The sequence below is a fragment of the Chinchilla lanigera genome, unplaced genomic scaffold (assembly GCF_000276665.1).
Source record: "Chinchilla lanigera isolate Chin_1 unplaced genomic scaffold, ChiLan1.0 scaffold00084, whole genome shotgun sequence".
Lineage (NCBI taxonomy): Eukaryota > Metazoa > Chordata > Mammalia > Rodentia > Chinchillidae > Chinchilla > Chinchilla lanigera.
This window is the reverse complement of record NW_004955485.1, coordinates 9350087-9369823: the sequence shown is the minus strand read 5'-3', so window position 1 is coordinate 9369823 and position 19737 is coordinate 9350087. Positions and strand designations below refer to the sequence as shown.

Below are 19737 nucleotides of genomic sequence, written 5' to 3'. Positions count from 1 at the left end.
CTCACACACAGGAACCTCACACTCAGGGCCCTCACACACAGGGACCTCACAATCAGGGCCCTCACAATCAGGGCCCTCACACACAGGGCCCTCACACTCAGGGGCCTCACACACAGGGCCCTCACACACAGGGACCTCACACACAGGGACCTCACACACAGGGACCTCACACTCAGGAACCTCACACTCAGGAACCTCACACACAGGGCCCTCACACTCAGGGCCCTCACACTCAGGGCCCTCACATACAGGGATCTCACACACAGGAACCTCACACTGAGGGACCTCACACTCAGGGCCCTCACACTCAGGAACCTCACACACAGGGCCCTCACACTCAGGAACCTCACACACGGGGACCTCACACACAGGGCCCTCACACTCAGGAACCTCACACACGGGGACCTCACACACAGGGCCCTCACACACAGGAACCTCACACTCAGGAACCTCACACACAGGGCCCTCACACACGGGAACCTCACACACGGGGACCTCACACACAGGGCCCTCACACTCAGGACCCTCACACACAGGACCCTCACACTCAGGAACCTCACACACAGAGCCCTCACACACAGGGCTCTCACACTCAGGACCCTCACACACAGGACCCTCACACTCAGGAACCTCACACTCAGGGCCCTCACACTCAGGAACCTCACACACAGAGCCCTCACACACAGGAACCTCACACACAGGGCCCTCACACACAGGGCTCTCACACACAGGGACCTCACACTCAGGGCCCTCACACTCAGGGCCTTCACACTCAGGAACCTCACACACAGGGGTGCCTGCACCCTCTAAACCCAAAACATATTCCAGAACCTTACACTGAAAAACACAGCCACCAGGTTTTGTGTCCAGAGGAACACAGGACTTCCACTGAGCTACCTCTCTGACTTTTTTTGGTACTGGGAATCAAACTCAGGGCCTCATGCTTGCTGGGCAGGTGCTCACGGCTGAGCTGCATCAGGCCCTCCAGCACTCAGACTCGACCCTGCCCACACCCTTGCCTGCCTCCCAGCCCCCACCGCCCCTGTGGAGGGGAAGCAGGGTTCTTGGGAAGCAGAGCCCTGGGCTCCACCCAGGAGGCCCCAAGGGTAGATGGCTGCAGGATGAGGTAATCAATATGTAATATTTTCTACGGCCTCCCAAATGATACTGTACGGTGCTACTGTATATAATGCAATATTGATTATATCATATCGTATAATCACCTATAAACTGATATATATAACAGTCCCAGAGGAGCACCAGGCCTGCCGCATGGGCCGGCCCCAGGCCCACAGCCCCCCAGCCAGTCCTGGGCTGAGGGGAGACAAGGGGTGACAAGCTGGGGCTGAGGCTGGGGCCAGAAGAGCTGTGGGTGGGGCTCAGGGAGAGGCAGCACCAGGCTCTTTGCCCCCTTAAGCTCCAAGGGCCCTTAGGCTGAGAGACTTCGAGATGGGAACCGGGTAACGGAGTGGAAGGGTGCCGGGCAGAGCCTGACCTGGAGACAGGATGGGCTGTGGCCCCAAGGGAGTGGCACTAGCAGGGCACTGCCAGGCCCGTCCTTCCCCGAGTAGGGCTCAACTCCTGATGGAAACCCACAGCAGGACCAGGGGCAGGGGGCGGGCTCAGGGTGGAGGCCGAGCCAGAGATCTCTGGGAGAGGGGCTCCCCGCAGTGGCCCACGTGGGGGTGCTCCCCAGCCCACGTGACCCCTCTGAGGGCGCCAGTCTTGCTCTCAGAGCCCCCTCCTCGGGGCACAGCTATTACCCAGCCCCTGTGTTACACTCAGCCCCAGAGACTCGATGATTTTCAAGCCTTGGAATCGGTGGAACTGCAACTCATCTCACAGCCAAGTTCAGTTCCCCACAGGCTCAGTAGTGCCGGTCTGAGAGCCTGGCTCGCCACCCCGCTCACCCAGTCTGGGCCGCAGTGACCCTGGGAGACAGCTCCTTGGGAGGCAGCCTCAGGGAGCCCTGCTGCTCCACCTCTTCCAGGCCTTCCTGCACCCAGACTTGGCCCTTCCTTACGGCCCCTCGCGCCTCCAGCGCTCTGGCTTCCTGACCGCTGAGGCGGCCTGCAGCTGGAAGAAGAGGTTCAGGCAGGGTCAGAGCCAGGTCCCCGCCTCGTCCACGCTGCGTGCTTCTGCTAATGCCCCCATGTCCCTGTATTCCCCAGATGTGTCCGAGGGCTCGGTCCCCAATGGAGACTCCCAGAGTGGCGTGGACAGTTTGCGGAAGCACTTGAGAGCTGACACCTTCACCCAGCAGCAGCTAGAAGCTTTGGATCGAGTCTTTGAGCGACCGTCTTACCCTGATGTCTTCCAGGCATCAGAGCACATCAAGTCAGAACAGGTGAGGGCGCAGCTTCCTCTGGCAGAGCAGGGGGACCAGGAGACGAGGCGCCCCGAGAACAGACTCAGTGGACACCCGCAGGGTGCAGGTTCACACAGGCGTCATGTGGTGCTGGGACGCGTGCTCACACAGGGCCACCAGGCTACAGTTAAACAAAGCACTGTGGTAATGGTAATTCGCAGTGAGTGCCGGGGCAAGGGGGTGGCCTAGGAGGAGTCTCAGCCTTCCGGAGCCTCAGTTTCTCATCTGTGCAACAAAGGCCTTTGAAGTAAGCTGTCAGGTCCCTTCTAGCTCTGCCGTTCTGTGAGTCCTGGCAGGGATTGCTCAGGAGCATCCTCTTGCCGTGTCCCTCTGTGTTCGCTGGTCCTGTAGAAAGTCTGTGTGAGTCTGCGGGGCTCCCCTCACCCAGCCTCAGGACAGGCTGCCCACCACTGCCCCCTGTACTTCCACCCAGCCATCAGTGTGACCCAGGCAGGCTGGCAGCTCATCCTGACATCCCCACTTCCCACAGCCCGGAACAGCCCATGCACACGTGGCAGGAACATGTGTCCAGCTCTTCACGTCTAGCATGCCCTGCCACCCCCACCCACTCACAGCCTTACTCACTCCCTGTGCAGCTGGTGGCGTGTGCGGTCCCCAGGTCGGCCAAGCCCAGCACAGCGCCAGGACCTGCCCTCACTCACCACCAGGGCGGCTCCCGCGCCCCCCACACTTCTGTCCCTCGCATGCTCATGGCCTAGGTCAGGCTGCAGCTGCAGCACAGCACATGCGTACGTACACACATGCATACCAGCAAGGCCCCTAGGGCTCCCCGCTCTCAGCTCCGCTCTGAGACTCCAGCAGCTCCTAGCCACTCGCCTTGCTCCCCGCCCGTCCTTTTATCCCATAAGCTGTTTGTCTTCATAAAACAAAAATCAAAAGTCTTTTTAAGGTGCCCTGAGCCATAAACCAACAAAGGAGGAGCTGGCCGAGGCGGGCGGCTCAGTGCACCCTCCCGAGTCCCCGGCTGTATTACAATGAATAACCTTTATTTACTTTCATTAGACTATTAAACACCAGCACAGTCATTTTTCCCCCTGAAACTCGGAGCAGGGCCCATAAAGCAAATCCGAAGCCTAATTGAGTTCATTTTAATTTCTCTCCGATCACAGCGAATTACTCTGGTGATAAATCAGGGGGCAGCTTCACCCCCAGTAGAAGGCCTAATTTGCAGCTAATTACAAAACTGATTTCTACAGGAAGATCAATACGAGAAGGAATTGGAAATGACGAGGCAATCCCATCCAGCCCGGGAGGGGAGGGGTCCTCTGGGGGGGCCAGGAAGCGGAAGGGAAAAAAACCCGAAAGAGCAGAAAATCAGTTTTAATTTAAGGTAATATTAATCAGAGCAACTTTTCCTGCTTTGTGCGGCTGCTGGCCGGCCCGGCTCTGGGGTCTGGCTTGGCGGTGGCTGCAATAAAAAGGCAATTACCCGAGTGTTCCGGGCAGGACACCCTTTCAGAGTCAATGACCGGCCCCCTCCCACCCTCCTGTTAGCCATGTGGACTCTCCCCCTCCCCAATTTCATACCCCAGTGCACAGGCAGAGAGCAAGGGGCCCGTGGGGCTGTCTTTGTTTGTTTTTTAAAAAGGGGCGCCCATATCCCATCAGCCAGCCCAGCCGTGCCAGGCTGGAGGCCCCACAAGCCCCTTCCCCCAGCGACTGCCTCTGCCCTCCCGGCATGGTCCACCCGCCCCCAGGCTCCGCATCCCAGGGACACCTGCATACCCAGCACCTCTCAGCAAGGGTGCTCCAGTGCTAGGCTCCCCCTGGGGCTGCCTAGGCAGGAGGTGCTGTAGACGTCCGAGGAAAACCACCCGCTGAGTGTAAACCGCACCTCAGCCTCACCGTGTCAGGTCTGCCCCATCCCTGCGCAGCCTTTGCCTCCCCGTCTCCCCCTTCCGCCCGCCTGGGGGATCCCTGTTCCTCCTCTCCATCTGCACACCAAGCCCTTTCTCTGTGTGCACATCAATAGAGAGCTGTCTCTTTTCTCCGTCCTCACAGGGGAATGAGTACTCCCTCCCAGCCCTGACCCCTGGGCTTGATGAAGTCAAGTCGGGTCTGTCTGCATCCACCAACCCCGAGCTGGGCAGCAACGTGTCAGGCACACAGACATACCCCGTCGTGACCGGTAAGGGGGCTGCCAGGAGGGTGGGGTCACTGCTGTCTGTCAGGGCACCTCAGCTGTGCCAGCTGAGGCCCAGTGTGACAAGTGGGCACCCTGCCTGCCGTGATATCTGCAGAGAGAGAGAGCGATTGAGAGTGCGCTTTTGAAAACCAGGGTACTTTGTGCACAGATGTGGGAAGAAGATATTGTGGTCAGAGGGTCTGGGCTTCAGCCTGGGAAAGGTGGAAAGCTAGGGAGCTGCTTCTGGCTCCTGTCCTGCTTGGCCACTGCCTTTTTGCTTACCCCCCTTGAGGTGCCCAGACTTTGGAGCCGTTAGTTACAATGTGTGCCCAAGAAAGCAGAGGGCAGGTAGGCCAGTAGGTGAGTGTCCACCCTCCACACACCTGCAGCCCCACGGCTCTGGGCAGCCCCTTTCCCACCACTCCAGGCAGCACAGGTGACGGTGGCTTTGGGCTCGAGGGCATGGCACCCAGCTCTCTGCAGTCAGAGGAGCACAGTTGCTGCAGCCTTCTCTTGTGACTAGAAGTCACTGAGACCAAGGCTGGCTTTTTCAAGGCCAGCTGGGGTCCAACGTAGCAGCTCCTGATGCTGAGGAGCTCCCATGGGTCCAGAGCTGCAGGGGCAGCTGGAGTTGCTATGCAGTGAGGGCCTGTGAATGGAGCTCCAGGTCACAGAGCTACAAGCTGCAGAAGGCACCTGGCATTGCAGAGGAGTTTCTGGGCCAAGAGAGGGCCCAAGTGGGAGAGACACACATCAAGGTGTTATTAAAATTCACCTAATTATTCTGGAGACACTAAAGCAAATGTGCCGTTGTTCCTTGAGAGGCAGGTGAATGAGAAGGGTCTCAGTGGGGACCAGGGGACGCTGAGGCGTTACCTGCGGAGGGAGCAGAGGCGAGCAACACAGCCAGTGGCAAAGACAGGGAGCAGGCGCAGGACAGGGCTGGCTGTGAGCTGGAGCTGACCTGGGCGTGGCCCAGGCTGGGATGGGCTTGGAGTAAGCATCAGCCTTCTGGGGGTGAAGGGAGCCCCAGGTAAGCTTCCCCAGGGCCTCCTGAGGAGGGTGGTGGCAGACAGTAGGGTCCAACCTTGGGCAGGGACTCTATGGCTAAGTTCTGGAAGTGCTACAGAGCTGACCGGGCTGTGGGAAGCGATGACTCTGCAGGGGACACAGCCTAGATCAGCTGGCCCTGGACAGGGGCCTCTGCAGCCAACTTGGGAGCCCATGGACCAGGCCTGGCCACCTGTCTCCTCATCTGTGGAGAGGCCTACTGGTCACTTCCTGGGGTGCTACCCAGGCACCTGGTGAAAGAGAACATAGGAGACTTTTCTCCAATTCCATGGTGCTCCCTGGTGCTGGGCCCATGTCCACATGCAAGGACATCCTGGGTGGCAGTATGGATCTCTGGGTGAGGGCTCCTGCCGCAGGGCATACTGGGGCTGCTGCAGAAAAGTGCCTCCACCTTAAGCAGCCCCCACCCGCCTCCCCCCCATGGCCCTGGAACGGTCCCAGCTCAGCCTGGGAACATCTCCGGCTGATCCATCTGGATCCAAGTGTGAGAAAAGTTCATTTCAGACCCAGCTTGACATTCCCAGGTGGCAAGTTAGCACTAACATCTCAATCTGTATGCGACATTTCAATCAAGCGAGGAGTAACAAAAGCAGAACCATTAACATTCGGAGCTGTTCACCAGTGGTAATGATGGGGAAACTCGCTCAGAAACTGGAAATTACCAAAAAGAGAGAAGTGTGCGGAAGGGTGGGGGAGGGGCGGTGGGTGGAGGTGAGAAACCGTTTTCCCTCCGTTAGGCCAAGTCCTAACGCTTGGATTAATAGTGCCGTTGCCCGAGAAAGGGCTGCAGATTATGCTCACTCTTAAAATGTTTTTGCTGGCAATTAAAGGGCTGCAGCTATTGATCTTTGTTGATTTTATGTCCTTCTAATTTGCATAATCTATTAAAGATGAATGATTCATGACATGTTTATTATGGGGACAAACCAAATTTGCTGGAGGTACTGTCAAGGTGAGAAACGGGGCACTGCCCAGAGTCCTCATAGGCCATCTAGAAAAGGACCCCGTGAGTACCACCCAGCAGGGTGCAAGGACAGCTAGGAGGGGTGGGCTTTGGGCGAGCTCTTCTAGAACAGTGCTGGCCTCTGTGAGAGCTGGGTTCCAGGCTGGAGAGGCTTGGTGTGTTTGTAGAAATTTCCCAGAGGCTTTAGCGGCTAGTTTCATTGGAGAATACCAAGAGCTCTGGTGGAGAAAGGAAAAGGGAGGCCTTTCCTGGTAGGTGGGCAAGTGTGGGCCGGTGGGAGCCAGAGCGAGAGAACAGTGAGGTTGCTCTCTGTAGCATCATGGCTTGGGTGGACCCCCAGCGGCTGGTACCCAGCCCATCTTCCTCCCTGGGAACGGGCAGCAGAGGCCGCACACCTGCAGGTGGGTCCTGGGGAAGCTGGCCAGGAAGCTAGACCTTATTGATATTCCTGCCACCTCCTGGCACTGGAGGCTGATTTCAAACTTCACCAGCCACTTGATGTAGCTGTTCCACAAGGTCAGGACTGAGAGGAGAGAGGCGCCTGGACCATTGTGTGGAGAGGGAAGCGGGGCCCAGTGGGCCAGGACGCAGCTAATCACACTGCAAGCAAGGGTGCTACCAGAGGCTACGGCTCAGCCTCAGAGCCTCTCCCACGCCCCCTTCTATCATGGAACCAAAGCGCGACACTGATTTTTCTCGGCGGTGTTTGCAGGTTCTGCCGAGATTTTAATTTCACTGCATCACAACTCAGCAAGCTGCCAAGTCAAGCTGGTTATTTAAATTTATCACCCACTCTCCCTTCCACCGCCGGGCTGCTCCAGCTCGGTGGCATCTCTTCTCTCCAGCCCACTGCTCTAGGCTGCTGGTCTGGAACGGAGCCGAGTCTCTCCTGAAGTGATAAGGAGAAAGGGACCCACCAGACAGGATGGGCCAGGGCAGTCTGGCCCCAGGTTCCCTAGGTTGGCTTCTGCAGCTGCCTCCCATCCCTTCTTACCTCTCCAGCGGACCCCACAGGGGACCAGCACCAACCTCTCAGCAGCTCCAGGACCCCCGGTCATGGCCTGAACAATGCGGACTCTGGCTGCAATTGTATGCTGGAGTTTTCATTCTTGAAATGCCCATGGCAGGTAAAAACAGCAGCCCCTCAGCAGGGGGCATGAGGATCTTGAGGGGTTGCTGATTTGGGTGAGAAAGCATTAAAAGTGAGAATGAGCTGCAGGGTCCCCAAAGTCACAGAGATACTTTGGGGCATTCAGAGAGTTCTTTGGCTTGGGGAAAGTCCAGCCTGAGGAGAGGGTCAAGATGGGACTGGAGGAAGTCAGGGATTTCACAGCCCACGCTCTCTTTAGAAGCCTAGGACACACCCGTCCTGAGCCAGGCACAGAGCGGGCATCGCTGGCCTCTAGTGGGCACTGGCCAGCGCTGCGAGGGCATCTTCCTTCAGTATAGAGCAGAAACGGGAGAACGTTGGTGCCAGACACAAGGCAGGCTAACTACAGCATGTACAGCAGGGTAACATAGAGCAGCAAAAGTTGTTACTACAGAGCCAAACCTCCCTCCCTCATACTAGAAATAAAGCCAAAGTCACGGCCAAAGCAGGATGTGAGAAACATCAGACAAGAGATGCCACCCGACTCAGGAGAGGCAGGAAGCTAGAGCTGAGTGCCTCTCTGCATAAAGCCAGAGCCAGCACCATCCAGGAAAGGGAAGCACACATGCTCACTCTGCTGGCCCAGAGAGCAAGAGTAACAAGACCCTGACCTCAGCCTGAACCAGGGTCCAAATTTGTAGCACGAGTGTGTTGCAGGAACCCTAAGCCAAGAATTCACATAGCAATTGACCAAGATAGTAACCCACTCAGACACTACCCCCTCCCCCCGGTAAGTAATGGCAAACCTTTCTGTAGAGACAGTCTACAGTAATCCAGGGCATAGGAACTCCGCAGGGCGGGGGAAGCCACCTTTAAAGATGAACTTATCTGAGAGGGTCACACACCCCATGGGAATAGGAACTATCATGAAGAGTGAGCAGAAGCAATATGTAGGACAAGTAACACCCCAAGAACTGGAGATCACAGAATAACCTAAAAACAGCTATAAACTAAGTGTGTTTGATATTCTAAACAGATCGAAGAGAAGTAACGGTTTCATCGTTATCACAGATGCATATTCCCAGGGCCCCTTCCCCACCACTGCTTAACAAATTATGGGATAATAGAGATAAAAGGGACAGAGAATAAAGGCCATTGCTTTTGTGGGGCTAGAGCCACTGGGAAAGCTGAGCCTCAGGCAGCTCAGAAAGCAGAGCTTGTTCTATGCTTATCTGAGCTCACAGACAGCTGAGTCCTAGCAGAGACTCTTTGCTTTGGTAAGGCTGATTTTTTTTTTTTTATTATTGTATAGGAAATCGAACTCAGGACCTTGCACTTACCAGGCAGGCGCTTATGCCACTGAGCTATATCCCCAGCCCCTCTTTCCTTTGCTTTGGGAAAACATCTAACATTGGCGAATTGGGGACAAGGAGAGTGTGTGGTATTTCCCCACCCAGCAAGCACTTTCATCCAAGTGGTTGGGAGAAACTTGCCTTCATGCTTAGAGACTGCAGCTTTGGAGGAAGTGCTAATAAGACCCAGAGAGGCTGTGGGTACTGCCCACGGGAAGTATCCAAAGCAGGAGGTGCCGGTCCCCTCCCGGAGCGAGTCTGAACCGAGGCTAGGGGGCCGGGCCAAGGAGCCGAGTTCAAAGCTGAGCAGAGGGTAGGCCTCCGGAGGCCGAGGAGAGCAGCGTGGGCTCCGCCTGGAAGAGACGGTGCCACCTCTCAGCACCTTGGCCTCCCTGCCCATCTCCATGGCAAGCAGCACAGTGGCTTTTGAACAGAGTGCAGACCCTGGGAAACCTCCTCCTCGGGGAGCTCTGCAGCCCTCCAGGGACCGCCTCTTTCCTGTAGTTAACAACCCCATCCAATGCAACTGACTTCCCCCCATAAAACACTTAGCCTGCGGCTCGCCCCTGGGGGAGGAAGGGCAATAAAGGCCACGAAGTGTTTCTGAAGGAGGCTGGGAGTCTCCTGGTCTTGTCTGATTAGCTGGAGGAATTTAGGGTACAGACATCAGAATTCTTCTCCAACCTTGAAAGGAGAAGGTAAGAGCATGTGACCCAGTCAGGGAGTTATAGCAGAGGCCAATCTGAGCCAGATGGATTCTGCTCTGCACCCACGAGCTCTGGACCCTTCGTTTAAGCTGCAAAGGCCCAAAAAGAAGGGGCTCGCCTCCTGCAGACATCCCGAGGCCTCCAGCCACATCCCCAAGGACTTCTAGTCCCTGAACTCACTCTGACTTAATTATGGGGGCATTTCCATAGCAATGAGACAGTGACAGATATGCAGGTGCCCAGGCCTGAAGACAGGGAGTCACTGCCCCCAGCTCTGGCCTCTCCTTTATCCTGTCCTCCTCTAGAAGAAAAGAGTGCAAGCGAAGAGGCACTCACCCACGCTACGGCTCAAAGAGAGAGGCTGACTTTGAGCAGAATAAAAGCTGTCCCCTCCGGACGCCCAGTCCAAATGCAGATCCAGGTCCATGCCAACCAGCCGTGCCAGCAGAGCAGGCTGCCCTCCCCAGAGGACACGAGCAGATGGCCTGGGGAGGGGCCCTGGGGAGAGTGAGAAGGTATGAGGGACTTGGGGCATCTTAGCAGAGATGTAGTTCTGCAGTCTTCTAAGCAGATCTCAACTGACCCAGGCCACGGGCCTTTTCCCCATTTCTTCCCTTCTTTTCTGCCCCTCTTGGTGACTCGCGAGAGGATACACGCCAACTGGGCTGCACCTGTCCCTCCACAGTATGGTCTCCTACTCTATTTAAGGAGCAGGACAGAGGCCACTCCAAATTTGAACAAAAAAGTATTTTTAAATCATCAGCAGTGTTTATTGCAATCACCTGTAGTAGCTATCTGAGGCTAAAACAAAGGCTTGTCCAGGTGGGCACTGTTGTCAGGACCAGTCTGTTGGAAAGGAACTGCTTGGCTGCTGTGGGTGTATAGAGCTGCTTAGAGTGTGCCCCAGAGGAGCGCTCCAAAGTGGGGATCCCTTGACATTGTGCTTGTTTACTGCATTACTTGGCACTTTCTACAAAGAAAAGGTTGGCTAAGGAGCCACATCTGTCAACCCAGCGCTTTCTGAACAACCAAAAGTGTCTTCATAATGGTGTCCAAGTGACTCTTACAGGTATACACTGGGGCCAAAGGCCTGGAAATGTCTCAGGAGCTTCAAGGCCACCCAGGCAAGACCTGAAAACCTGTTTCCCCTAGATCCACCTCCAAGGTGACAAGAAACCCTCTTCCCCTGGAAGATCAGAATCTGGCCCCCTGAGTGTCCTCCCAGGGCAAACTGGCCAGTGCTTTTGTAACCCTGATCTTCGGGAGCAGCTCTGCTACCATTGTCACTTCTGAGAGGGTTTTGCTTGCCCCCAGCCTGGAATCCTCCCTCTCCTTCGAGTGGCGGCTGGGCTGGCAGGTGGGGTGGGAGGAAATCCTGCAGCAGCTCGGAGAGCAGCCTAATGCTCCAGCAGCTTAAGTGGCCGTTTTGCTTGGGATTAGGGTTTCACTTACACAGAGCGCCTGAAAAACGCTGCGCTTTCAGAAGGATTAGAGCTGACAATTCAGTGCTCTCAGAAAACAAAATAAAGCCGGAGAGGAACTGGGAGACCTAGAGTATCAGAAGACTGTGCAAACAGGCTTAACCTCTGCCCACCCAGCATGAGGGTCTCTCATGCGCTGAGCCCCTGCTGAGCCTGGTCCAGCCTCTGGTACCAGCACCTGCCCAGCTCTGCTCTTGCTTTGCAGCAGGTAGATGGAGCCAGAGAAAGCACCATCAGGGAGTGAGCTGATGTGAGCACTGGAGATATCCTCTGGAGATATCCTGGAGATATCCTCCTCTCCCTAAAGCTCAGTCTCCTCCTTTGTAAAGGAGGGAGCCATGCTCCTTTCAGCACTCTCAAAATACAGCTCTCCCCTAGTCTCGCCCAGAGTCCTGAGGCCGCCACTCTGTCTGTCGTCCACCTCCCTTGGGGCCCTGGGCTGGCAGGCTCTCAGCCTTACGAGGGTCACGTGCTGGGGAGGAAGGGGTGGGAACAACAAACTGGCTGTGTCCAGCTGTTTCGATGTCGAGGAGCAGATTTTACTGAGCCCATGCAGATGTGAGCAGCATCCCTGCCTTGGACGCCCCAGGGACTACAGGTCCAGCTGTCAGTGGGCGGCATGATCAGCTAGAGCAGCCACCCTGTGCTGTGGGTACAGCCCCCTCTGCTGGAACCTGGAGCAGGCAAGCCCCAGCTAGGCATTCACCCACAACAGTACCAGGGCTGGGGTTCCTCACACAGGCTCCTGTGCCCCAGAGGACAGAGCCCAGGAGACTTAGAAACCTGGGAAATGAGAAATGAAATGTGTAAAAACTCTTTCCCACTCCTTTGATCAAAAATTCAAATCAAAGATTGTTACTTTATTGTGTATAACTGGGATTGGTCATAAACGGATCATAATTGGTCTGTAAATGCAAATATAGAGTATATTTAGGCAGTGATTACTAAATGTAGTAACTATATGTTTGTGTTATAAATGCCCGTGTCAAATGCAAGCACAGACTGCCAACCTTGAAGAAATCTAATGTCTTCATTTTCGCCACCTGATGTGAAGCAGACAAAACTTGAGGATAGGACAGTAAAACAAGAGTTATGTTTTCTGGCCTTAGGGTCCTCCATAGTGTCAAGTGGATAGCAAAAGTGCTCATTTTCAGAGAACGATGCCGAGGAAATGTATCTCTAAACTCGTTGTGTATAAATTTTGCTATATAAATCTGTGTCTAATAAGTCTTATTGCTGAGGCCATCTCTGGCAGTGGTTTCTGCTTCCTGGGCAGCTTCCTTTTTTATTATTTCCTTGGTCTTCTCAATGCTGACATCTTCCTAAACTTGAGATAAGCCTCCCTGCTACATTCCACACTTTGTTGTTTTGTTGCTTTTGTTTTTCAAGGTCCCAGGGTTGAACTCAGGGCCTCACGAATGGTGGGCAAGCGCTGTACCACTGAGCTACATCTCAAGTCCACATTTTGCTGCTTTCTGTATGGTCTTGTTTATTGATATTACTCAAGTAGTTGCAAACAAATCAATGTCTTTTGCCAAAGAATAGAGGTCCTGTTGGTCTTCTATAAGTGCTGCTCATTAATTTTTGAGTTGTGAATACTTTTATAAATAATAGAAGCCACATACCATCTACCTAGAAAGACATGCTTATACAGTGTCTTACGTTTTATGTCTGGCTTTCCATTGATTCTATGGGACCAAATTAAATCCCCCATGTAGAAAAGGAAGCTCAGACATGTGGCCACAAGATGCTCCTCTACAGGAAGGAGTAGCTTAACATGACCCCAGGTTACCTGCCTGGACCAAATACTGCTTTTCAGCTCGACAGTATTTGAGAACATCCTTCCAAAATCATTCCCAGTTGTACCATTTGTCCTGGAGTCAGGCGCTACCATCTAATCACTGTGAAATCCTGAATACAATCCTGAGCTCCTTGGAGTTTCAGTTTCTTAAGTCTGAGATAGGGATGAACAAGAGGTCAGTATCAGAGTTGGTGGAAGGGTCACATATAAAATGCAAGGCCAGCGCTTAGCACATAGTAAGTGTCAACAAGGTGACTGGAGAAACATAACTGTGCTCTGGGATCACATGCCTGATGATTAAAGTAGCAAATTGTCTAAAGACTAAAATTTTCCAATTTCTTAATAAAGTGTCTCCCTTTGCTTTTCTCTGTACTTGAGAGGCTGCACTTAGATTCTCCAGAACAGCTGATTTGCTCTGGCCCATTTGCTAGGAATGTCTGACAAAAGTGCACTGTCTGATTCAGGCGCAGTGATTGCTGTAGAAATTGGCTTTAGAATCTTCAGGGACTTCAGCAGCTGAACTAAGAAGACATCCTCGTCAAGTACAGTGCTTCCAACACTTCTGAGTACTTTAAGCTCTCAACTACTACTTTTTCTGGAAGTTCTTCTTTGTGTTTTAGTGAATTCTCAAAGGAGATTAATATTCCACACCATGGAGTTTTACTACCAACCTCCCATGTCAGTTTATTCTTTGTGTCCTTCTTTTTTGGTCTCAGCTTAGTGCAGGGTGGTGGTGTGCAATTTGCCAGTCGGCTGGCTCCTTTTCCTTCCTTTGCTCTTCTGTGGAGTGTCTGGCTCCATGCTGTCTCCCACAGCAGTGTGGTGCAGACACGGCTTCAGACTCTGGCTCTGCTGTGTGCTGGCCCTGTAGCCACAACAAAGCCAGTGTTCCTGTCTCAGTCTTCACTTTCTCAACTTTAAAATAGGGTTAATTGAAGGAATCTAACGTCTCAGATTGGAAGGTGCTGCTGTCTCTAAATCTTTTTGTAACCTTAGAAAGCAAGCAGGGACAGGAAATGCCCATCCTCTCGTGTAACGTGTGAGTTTTTATCCATTTGTGATTCTTGGTGCTGTTTCCATGTTCCTGGCCTTGTCAGTGAGCAAAGCCAGTACTTTACTGCTTGCTGTCTTCTGTCGGGTGGCACATATTTTATAACTGACACGTTCTGCCGTGTCGCTGTTTTCTGTGGTTTCTGAGCTTTGGCTCGTTTGTGTAAGGGAGGTGGCTGCTGCCGTCTTACAGTTTGAGAGTCTACTCCTGTCTGGCCATCCATTCAGCACCCAGGGCTCTGTCAGCTGTTCCTTGCACAAGTCCCACTGCCCATTCATATTCCCTCACTGAAGAAGGCTTGCTGGGAGAATGCTGCTGGGCAAATGGCATGATGATCTTAGTAATTTGAAAACTTCCTGCAATATGTGTTTCCATTATTGACAATGGTGTTGCAGAAGGATATATGGCTCTGGCAAGAGTTTGGTCAATTTTCCCCTGCTCTTCAGGTGTCCTCTGTGTACTAATGAAGCCACTGAGAGCATTTCATATGCAGTGCTTGCACCTGTGTCTGCTCAGGGGTCCTGGCCAGGTCGTCTTTGTGGTGACACTGATGTGACAGAACCAAGCACAGCTGTGTACCAAACCCAAGAAGCTCAAATGCTTCTTCCTCAGCATGGGCACTTCTCCCACATTTTAAAAAACTGGCACATGGTGCTTCCCAGATTCAGTTTGTTTTTAAAAATAGAATTTGGAAATGTGCCTTCCAATCAACAGTTCAGTGGATGACTTCCAGCAGGCAGAGGTTTCTACCTGCTGGAAGGTGGCTATACCATTTTGCAAGAGAGAAAGTTCCTCCAATAGGAACAGACTATAAGAGGAGGGTCTCCAGGTTAGCTGAGACAGCTTACTAGGTGCCCAGGCTCGCTCTCTCTCTCCTGAAGCTAGGGGGATGATTTTGTGAAAATATCTTAGATTATGAGGGTCTCTTGTGCAAAGGCTTATGGGAGCTATGCCTCTAAAACCCAAAATTCAGATGCATTTAAATTTCTGTTTTTAAGAAAGAGTCACACTTTTTCCTGACTGCTTGTAAGATAACAAAGCAGGAGAAACTTCGTTTCTATGTCTGTCTAGCTTCAAACATCTTCTCACATCTTCCCTAACTCTCCTCTGTCTTGGGCCTTTTTGGACCAATAAGTGGCATACTATTGATCTCTCTGGGAATCGATAGAACTGTGTGCCACAGTGCATCCCTGCAGTCCCAGCTACTCAGGAGACTGAGGTAGAAGGCTCACTTGAACCTAGGCCTGAGCAACACAGTGAGACCTGCATCTTAAAAGAATAAAATGCTGTCATTGCCCACTTTGGGTCCACTACACTGAGAGATGGTCAGGAAATACACATTTTTTATTGTCAACAGAAGAACTGATACCAAATCAAACACAGGTTCTTTGATCTCATAGTCAGAAGTGATCTTTTGGGCTGGGAATATAGTTCAGCAGCATAAGTGCTTGCTTGGCAAGCCTGAGGTCATGAGTTTGATTCCCGGTACCAAAAAAAAAGAAGTGATCTTTCATTTGGCTATTCTACCTTGTTGAGTTTTAGGAAATGCAAGATTTTTAGCTACATTGGACAGGTATAAGGAAAATCATTCTGTTGCATGATAAAGCTGAATCACAACAGACTTTCACTGTAAATCTCTTGCCTTCCTACAAAAATTCATAAACTACTGTACAGTTTAAATTGCTGTTAAAGAAGAAGCAGATGCATTTACATGCCATCCCAGTTTTACCTCTTTGTGGGAGAGCAACATTTATGAAACAATTAAAAAACAATTATAACCCATTAGGAATTGGCTGTAAGTGCAATGGAGAGATGGAGAATTAATCAAGTATTTGTTGAGTATGTACCATGTTCTCTTCTATGCAGGAGACAGCAAAAGACAGGTCCTGCCCTTGGCTTGCCTACAAAAAAACAAACCATGATATGAACAACAAGGCTGATTATGCACATAATGACATGGTATATGAGCTCACATGCTATATAGAATGTTAAAAGAAAGTTTCCTGATAACTAGGACAGTAGAAATTTTGAGGCTTGAGCTGGAAGGAGAGGGAAAGGTCATGGTGAAAGCACAGGGCTTTTATAGCACAGCGTAAAGAGTCAATGAAACCAGGCAGGGTAAGAATCAGAGCTGAAAAACTTGGGTGGAGTTACGCAAGCCTGCAGAGGTCTGATTCAGACTACAGCCTCTGGAGCATCAGTGATGGCTGTTGAAGGGAAGTTGTGCGGTAAGAGCCAGGGGCTACCCAAGCAGCCACACCTGGGATGGACAAAAGTGTGGAGGAGGAAGTACAAGCCGAGGGCAGGTGCCTGGATGCTAAGCAGGAAGGTGGTGAAGGAAATGGAAACCAGGCAGATGCAACGGACCTGGCTAGTGAGAATCAACAACACTGATGGGGGCACTGTCAAAGATTCTAGGTCATTGATCTTTCAGCCTTCAAAAGACTTGGTAGAAATGGGAAATGAATCAGCCTTGATTTCAATTAGGTTTGAGGTGACAGTGGGACAGCTAATGAGAATGTTCAGCAGGCAGCTGAAAATGCAAAAGCCTTAGCTGTAGCTCTGTTTTATACGTGGAGGATGAACCACTCAGATGTGTCACAGTAAGGGTGAGAAAACCGTACATCCCAGGAACGCAGGAGGTGAGGTCACCTGCAAGGGGAGAATGGCAGAGAAAGTGGTTGAACAATCAGAGTGATGCTGAGCAGGGCCCAACTGAGGAGGGGTAAACTGGGCACGGTGTGCAGAGCTGTTTGACTTCCTCCAGCCACACACCTTGTCTGCCAGGGCTGGACAGAGGCATGAGAGGTTAAAGTGGTGGCACTGGCTGCTGACAAGAAGGAGAAACTGCAGGAGACCCACAGGCACCAGGAAAGGATGGAATACTCTGCCATGTGCAAGTGTGGGAGGGAAAGGGCATATACTGCCATTGAAAGATGCACTCTGCCCACATGCTGCAAAGGGAGGCAGCACCCCCTCCGCAGCCACGGAGAGAGCTGGAAAGGAAGGGAAGCCAGCTGTGTGCAGCGGAGGGCCAGGGAAGTGTCTGTGGATTGGGGGCATCTCCCCAGTTCTCATTTACTATGCCTCCACTGCAGGACACTGGCAAGGAAGGCCCTGCCTCCCACCCTCCAGAATCCCAGCAACTCTGGAAGTGGGGGTGGATTTTGCTCATTGGAACTTGATCGATCCACTTCCATTGTTGGCTCAAAGCTCCTGATTCACTTCAGGATGGTTTTTTGCCATTTAAATGCCATAAACACTAACTGCAAAACAGCTCACTAGCTGGTCCCCGGCCCTCCACACCTGCCAGGCCCTGCACCTGCAGCTCCACTTGGAGAAGACAGCACCCCATCGGCCCCTGTAGGGGTGATGGTAAGGTGTTCTTGGAGCCTGAAGGCAAAATAGGGAGTCAGGGAGCGGGCAGGTAAGCAAGATGATAAGAGGTCCATTTGGCTACTGCAGAGGCCACAGCAGAATATCTTGCAGAGAAGGAGGAGTAAAACCAGGTCAGCTCTGCCCACCTCCATCTGGGTTTGCAATGCAGAGACACAGAATAAGGCAGGACGCACAGACGCTCAGACACAAAGAGCTGCACAGAACAGCAGTGTGCACACCGCTGATGTAGACATAGGGCAACACACTGGGACCCAGCCAAGGCACTTCCAGACCTGCCTGTCCAGGAGCACTGAGCTCCTTCCTCTCCAGGAGTGTCCTGGTGTGAGCAGAGGCAAGCCTCTGTCTTCCAGCCCTCACTCCATCCCCTTTGTTTTTCCAGGTCGTGACATGGCGAGCACCACTCTGCCTGGTTACCCCCCTCATGTGCCCCCTACTGGCCAGGGAAGCTACCCCACCTCCACCCTGGCAGGGATGGTTCCTGGTAGGTGACAACGCTGCTGCTGCTGCCTGAGATGGGTGATGACACAGTGGGTGCGCTTCTGAGCGCTCTGTAGTCGGGAGTGGGGTGGAGGACCCAGCACCCGCTCCCTGCAAACTCCCTGTCCGTTGGTCCCTCTCTCATGAACAGCCCAGACAGGAAGCTTGCAGAAGGGCCCCTCCCATCCCATGATGAAGCTTTACATCATGGCCCCTCCCCAGCGCCCATCCACCAGAGCCTGCACCCCAGGAGCCCTGGGCTCAGCCCACTCCCTGCTCCAGCCCGCCCCAGCCAGCTGACTCCACTTAGAAGAGCCTGTCCTGGTTTCCATGGAAACTTGGAGCCAAGAACCTTTTCCAGGGGCATGTCATTCAGTCAGACAAAGCCATCCTGAGCCACACCAAGCCAGAGGGAAGACCAATGTGGAGGACCAACCCAATCCAGAGAGAAGAGAGAGCAAGTCCCTAAGAGAACAGGGACAGGCTATGGCAGAAGCCCAGAGGTCAGCTTCAGAGAGCTGGGTTTAGAGCACCCCCAAGGACGTTGGCCCTTGCTGCTCTCCTGAGGCTCTGAGCCACCCTTTGCCTGTGAGGTGTGGGATTTGGGTTGTGTGGATCAGGGAAACAGGCTGGCCCCTGAGGCTGGAGGTATGCTATCCTAATCTCTCTCAGATGGGGAGCAGCGCTTGAAGCCAAAGAGTAGAAGTTCCTATCTGCAGAAACAGTCTTGTCTTACAGAGGTTAGGATCACCTCAGCTTACAACCCATTGCCTCTAGGGACCATCTTGTGTGCTCTGTCCCTGATGTTCAACTATCACTGGCAGGGGGAGATAGAAGAGGTTGAGTGGTCGCATCTACTTGGGAACAGCCCTGGGTAAACAGCGTAGGGTGTGAGTAGAGCAAAGAGGGTGCTGCAGGGGGCTCGGGAAGGGGGCGGAAGGAAATGGGAGGTGTGAGTGAAAGGAGTCCTGCCCAGACTTGGAGAAGTAGAAGCATTGTTGGGGGGCAGACTCTTGGGGGAAGGTTCCAGCAGCGAGCCGGTGGAGGCTGGAGGAGGTCTTGGGGGAGGGGTGGAGTGGGGAGGTGGGTGTGCGGAGTTTGCAGGGAGGTGGGGATGAGGGGAGCCGCAGAGAGCTCATGGTGGCACGGGGGGAGTCGTTAAACAGAATCTAGTGCTGATGAGGAAATTACACTTGTTTCATTAGCGATGGGGAAGGAGATAGCTCAGTTCCTCTTGGTCACAGTTGAGCTCAGAAGCTCATTATCCTGCTGCACGCATGCTTTCCCTCCTCGTCAATAAACAGGCTTTCCAGTGGCTGCATCCCCCACCCCCACCCAGCTCCCTCTCAGAGAGGGGCCCTTCTCCTCTACTTAACCCGCGGTTAGGGATCACTGTAAACAGTCTGGGGTCACCACACAGGAGAAAGGGCGAGGGGGAAACCCGGAGGCCTGGCCTTTCTGCCAGAGGAGGGAAGCGGCTTCCGACGGCTCCAGGCTCAGGGGTTCCGCTCCCAGACGGCGCGCAGCCCACCTGCTTTTTGCACCCCCGCCCCTGCCGCGTGGCCCACGTATCTGAACTCGGCGGGACAGGGCGGGGGTCCTAGCAGAGCACCCCACCTCCGTTGGCACCCTGCTGAGTGGGACAGAGCGTCCCAAGGGCCTTTCTTGGCCGCCTTCCCGCGTCCCACCCTGTGAGGCGATGGCTCCTAGAACCACGGTGCCCACTGTAACAACCCTTGGAACCCCAGTTAGCGGGGTAGATGCCCTCAGACCAGACCGAACCCTTCCCAGATGGCAGAGGGCACCGCTGGGGGAGCCAGGCGTGCACGG

General features: G+C 53.4%; 1 protein-coding gene across 2 annotated transcripts in view; it reads left to right on the top strand.

The window, feature by feature from the left end:
• Pax2 (paired box 2) overlaps positions 1-17911 on the top strand; it is a gene marked incomplete at both ends in the record, with an annotated part of 78695 nt that extends 60784 nt beyond the window's left edge. For both annotated transcript variants that reach the window (XM_013504125.1, XM_013504124.1), the window contains 3 exon segments: positions 2172-2347; positions 4391-4517; positions 17810-17911. In XM_013504125.1, coding sequence (XP_013359579.1) covers positions 2172-2347; positions 4391-4517; positions 17810-17911 — 405 coding nt within the window.
• Between the last annotated feature and the right edge of the window lie 1826 nt (positions 17912-19737).